Source organism: Octopus bimaculoides, chromosome 19, assembly GCF_001194135.2.
Source record: "Octopus bimaculoides isolate UCB-OBI-ISO-001 chromosome 19, ASM119413v2, whole genome shotgun sequence".
NCBI classification, from domain to species: domain Eukaryota; kingdom Metazoa; phylum Mollusca; class Cephalopoda; order Octopoda; family Octopodidae; genus Octopus; species Octopus bimaculoides.
In genome coordinates this window covers 23,814,420-23,819,592 of record NC_068999.1, presented here as the reverse complement: position 1 = coordinate 23,819,592, position 5,173 = coordinate 23,814,420, and the positions used below count along the sequence as shown (strand labels likewise).

General features: G+C 37.7%; 1 protein-coding gene across 1 annotated transcript in view; it reads left to right on the top strand.

The window, feature by feature from the left end:
- LOC106873102 (rab-like protein 2A) overlaps positions 1-5,173 on the top strand; it is a 112,827-nt gene that overhangs the window by 3,067 nt on the left and 104,587 nt on the right. The window contains exon 2 of the mRNA XM_014920330.2: positions 3,497-3,526. Within this exon, the coding sequence (XP_014775816.1) occupies positions 3,497-3,526 (30 nt within the window). The remainder of the gene's footprint in view (positions 1-3,496; positions 3,527-5,173) is intronic.

Genomic DNA, 5,173 nt, shown 5'->3' with positions numbered 1-5,173 from the left:
ATATATTTTTGAAGCTTGGGGCAAGGTTGGGAAGTTGGAATGTGGGCAGTCTACATGGAGGAGGAATTGAGGAATAGGAAGGTGGATGTGTGCTGTGTGCAGGGGGCCAGGGTGAAAGATTTGTGGGGGTGAAGGGAGGAAGGTACAAGTTGTGGTGGTCGGGGAAATAACAAGGGGACTGGAAGTGTGGGAGTTTTGGTGAAGGAAGAAATCTGTGAGAAGGTGGTGGAGGTCAGGGGAAAGAGTGACAGTAGTGTTAGCATTTGAGGAAGAAGTGGTGAGGGTGATTTGTGGGTATGGTCCACAAAGTGGAAGAGGGATCGCTGAGAAAGAGCAGTTTTTAATGAAATGGCAAATGAATGGGACTTACATAAGGTGGATAAATTGGTTTTGGGCATGGATGATTTTAATGGACATGTTGGGAAATGGATCCAGGGCTTTGAGGGTGTGCTGGGGGAAATGGATTTGGGGAGAAAAATGTAGAAGGAAGGATACTGTTGGCGTTTTGTGATGAGAAAGAGTTGTGTGTGGTGAACATGTGGTTTAGGAAAACAGAGAAAAGGAAGGTGACTTTCAGTGCAAGAGGGAATGAGACAGAGATTGATTTCATGTTGGTTGGCAGGGAAAACAGAAAGTATCTGAGAGATGTGAAGACAATGCCAGGGGAGTTGCAGCACAAGTCGGTGGTTGCTGATTTGGATAAGAGGAAAGTTAAAAAGTGTGTGAGAAAGCGAATGGTTGAGAGGAGAAGGGTGTGGAAACTGAAGGAAGGAGAAATAAGAGCAAGGTTTGAGGAGTTGGTAAGCATTGATGCACTGGATTTATGAAAGTCTTTTAACCCTTTCGTTACCGTATTTATTTTGAGATGCTCTGTGTTTCTTTCCATTAATTTTAAATATAACAAAGAATTTAGTAAAATAACTTAATTACCATTAAGCTAGTGTTAGGAACATAAATTGTGACTAAGATTTGGTGGAAAATTTTAATTCAAAACTTAAGAAAACAAGGCATTTGTACTACAGAACCAGAGGCGGTTTTGGTCGGGTTGGTAACGAAAGGGTTAAAGAAGGGGTACTGAAGGCATGTGACAGAGTGTATGGAAGGACAAAAGGTAGGAGAGATTGAGGAGATACGTGATGGTGGAATGAGGAGGTGAGAGATGCAATAGTGAGGAAGAAGGAGGCGCACAAAGCTTTATGTAATAATAGGACTGAGCAAATGAAAGCCAGGTATAATAACATGAAAAATCATGCAATGAGGGTGGTTGTGAGATCTATGAGGAAGGAGGCTGAGGAGAGGTTGAGTGGGTTGGATGAGAACCCAGATAGAGTGTTTAGGTTTATTAAATCAATGAAAAAAGATGGAAGAGATGTTGAGGGAGGAAGATGCATGAGGGGGAGTGATAGAAGGTTGAATATTAGTGAGAAGGACAGGGGAAGAGTTTGGAAGGCGCATATGGAGGGAATTATGAATGAGGAGAATGAATGGGATCAGAGGGTGGAAGTTGCTGTAATGGAGGGGCCAGTGGAGTGGGTTAATCGGGAAGAAGTAGTAGAGGCAATGAAGGAAATGAAAACGGGAAAGGCAGCTGGTCCATCAGAAGTAAGCTGGTGCAAATGAAACCCTTCCCTGTAATTCTGAGATGGAAATCAAGCAGAGAGAGGGCTCTAGATTTGCTAGGGCTCCACATACATGGAGAAGATGCAAGAGTGGCAAATGCTAAGCACCATGTGCTCCAGCTGGTCCATGTATGTGATGGCCAGCAGACTTGGTGGGTTTGATCCTATCAGTAGACCTGAGACCTGTTCGTATACAATGCCATTGTTTTGGAAGTATGTGTTACATACTCTGATGGTCAAAAGTTCTTGAATGTTTGAGGGTGTAAGACCAAAGCAAAGAAGGTTGGTGTAAGAAGAAGAGGAGAGAGAGGCAGAAAGGAAAAAAGATGTGATGTGATTAGTTAAGATGTCGATAGCTGGAATTCTAGAGACTATAGGTCTGATTTTTAATATGGGTCAGGGTTTGTGAGTTTTGACAAGATGATAAAATGTGGGAAGAGAGAAGAAGGAAGGCCCATACTCCCAAGACTGACATCTGTTTCTTAAAATTTCCCTATTTTGACAACAGAACTGCTGCTGCAATCCATCATGTGACATGCATGGAAAGACTAAACATACAGATGATGCAGTTAGGTCCATCCCTGATGAAATTTCTGTCCAGAAATCATACTGCAATCAGCATCATAGGGTGCACACTGTCCAACTGCCACATCGGTGACTTGAAAATATGATTGAGGGCCTATTTGGTATATGAGGTAGTCTGCAGCACAGCGTGCGCTTCCTTCACTAGGAGCACTATCAGAAAATTAAATTGCACATTCACATCAAAGAACACATGTGCACAAACATTTCAGTCCATAAATATCTGCAGAAGTTCCAAACATGGGACATTATTGTATTCATTGGAGTCATGGAATGTGGAATAGACAATCTTTGAGTTATGGGAGGCTATTCTAATTAATAAGGTAAAACCAGCATTAAACAACAGATGAGAACTACATAAAGCAGACTGGCTATCATGACAACACTAGTGTGTGCATGTCACTACTCTCTCTCCCACATATCTGAGCATTAGTAATAGCTTTTTTCCATTTTCTATTTCTTGACGAAGGTGTCCTAATCATGAAATATGGAAAAATACAAGGTAAAGCTTCAACTATTGTTCCGTCATCATTTTTGTAGTTCACTTTTATGTTTCATTTTGCATTGTTTCGGGCCTTAGTAAGTTTATATCTTTGAAATGAAAATGGGCTACTCTTGTCCTCTCTTGCACAAAACCAGTTCTCCATAAAAGATGGGAGAACATTTTTAAAGATTGTTCCCACTAGAGGTTGGCATTAGGAAGGGCATCCAGTTGTAGAAAACAGGCCAAAACTTGGTGTAGTATTCTGATTTGCCACTTCCTGTCAAATCATCCAGCTCATGCCAGTATGAAACATAGATGTTAAATGATGATGATAATGATGATGATTTCCATGTTGGCAGGTGTCAGAAGGTTTGACAGTATCTGACAAACTGCAGGATTGCATCAGGTAACTATCTCAGCTTTGGCATGGTTCTTACAGCTGGGTGCCCTTCCTAATGTTAACCACTTTATGATATGATAGAGAGACAAGCACAGATATCTTGTTAATAGAGGCAATACATGGGTACTCTGCATTATATGAGGGCGGGCAAGAGTAACTTGATGGGAGATAAAGATGGTGGTGACAAGGTGCCAGAGTGTACTTTCGAGGCACAATAAGGTGAGTGGAAGGGAGGATATAGATTGTGGATCAAGAGGAAAGGAAATTTGGGGTAATTTCATAAAAGTGTGGGGAGGAGAGTGACAGATGGTTAGAAATTGAGGTTGAGGTAGCTGTAATGATAAAGTAAATATTAAGCATTGTGTAAGTGTTTATTGTATTTACATCTAGAAATTTGCTTTATCTTTTCAGGTTAATGGAGAGATTTCTCATTGATGGATAGTATCCTTTTATTAAAAACTTACCACGTATTTTCTGCTAACACAGGTTTTTTTTTTTAACTTGCAATTATTTTCACTTACTCTGTGGTTGGCATTTGCCAATGCATTAACAAAATACTCAATCACCTGAAATTGCCACAAATCTGTGTTACATCAGTAAAACATTATCCATATTGCTGTATATAAACCATACAGTCAAGGAATAAGTAAGTACTGTCTTGAGTCTTAAGACTCTTAGGGCCAGTTCCCCCTATTTTCATAGCATATAAATGACTGACATCAGAATATCCCTCCTGAAGAGGATGCATCTCCATTGCAGGGCTTCTCTTTTACAGCTAAGTGCACTGCAACAATGTGAAATGAAGTGTTTTGATCAAGAACACAATGTACGAATGATCTCGGAATTGAAACCATGATCTTGCGATTGATAAGTCACATGCCTTTACACATACAGAATAGTATATGTAGAAGAATATGGGGATGCAAATAATAAATGTAGAAAAGGGTAGCCAATGCTTTTCTATAGGTCCATGGAGTGTCATGGGCCCCAAAAATGTTCAACTTCTTGCCTAATGTGAGCCTGGAGCAATCTCTTATCTCTTACACTGTTTTGGTATTACGTGTCAAAAGTTAAACAATGACATCTATATTGTAATGTCCTGTCCTCTTAGTTGAAAAATAAACAGACAAATTGGCATAATACAATGTCTGCAAGTTGATGAGTAACACATATTCCCCTCCATTTTCTTATTGTTATATATATATATATACATATACATACACACACACACACACACACACACACACACACACACACACACACACACACACACACACACATATATATGTATGTATATGTATATATATATATATGTATGTATATGTATATATATATATATGTATGTATATGTATATGTATATATATATATATAATGTACATGTAGATGAAGGTATGTACATACATGTATATATATATGCATATACTCATATATTGTTTATATGTATATATACATACATATATATACATACACCAGTCTAAATTAGATTGTTTATTATGGTCTTTAATTTAGATTAGTTGATTCTCTCCATTTCATTCCCATATGATAAAGGCAAAACATTCTGCCAACTCTGTAATAGTGAACTATTTTCTATTCTTTTTTCTAAGAATCCCCTTGTAAACACAGTTATAGAGCGTGTTTATCGATATAAACATTGGCAGAAACAGACCTTTACTTCATACAAGTGATATCTACCATTATATATAATTTGAACATTGATTTTTTTCTTACATTTCATTTTCACTAGATATATCTTTTTCCAACCCTTTAAGCTTTTATTTTAATTCACATATCACTCTATATTTCTCATTTATTAGTTTTTCTGCTTTTTTTTTTTTGCTTTACCCCTCCTCTTTCTATAGGCTACCTTTGACGTTATATACTCTAATGGTTTTTAAAAAAAAACTTAATAACATTCCGTTCATCATTATACACATCCATTACATTCTGTTAAAATGTCTTATTGATGAGTTTGGTTTCTTACTTTCTTTCCCTGATGAGAAGATTACATTGCTTTACACCATTTTATTCCTTTGGAATTTTATATATGTGTAGGTGTTTGTATATATATATATATATATATATATATA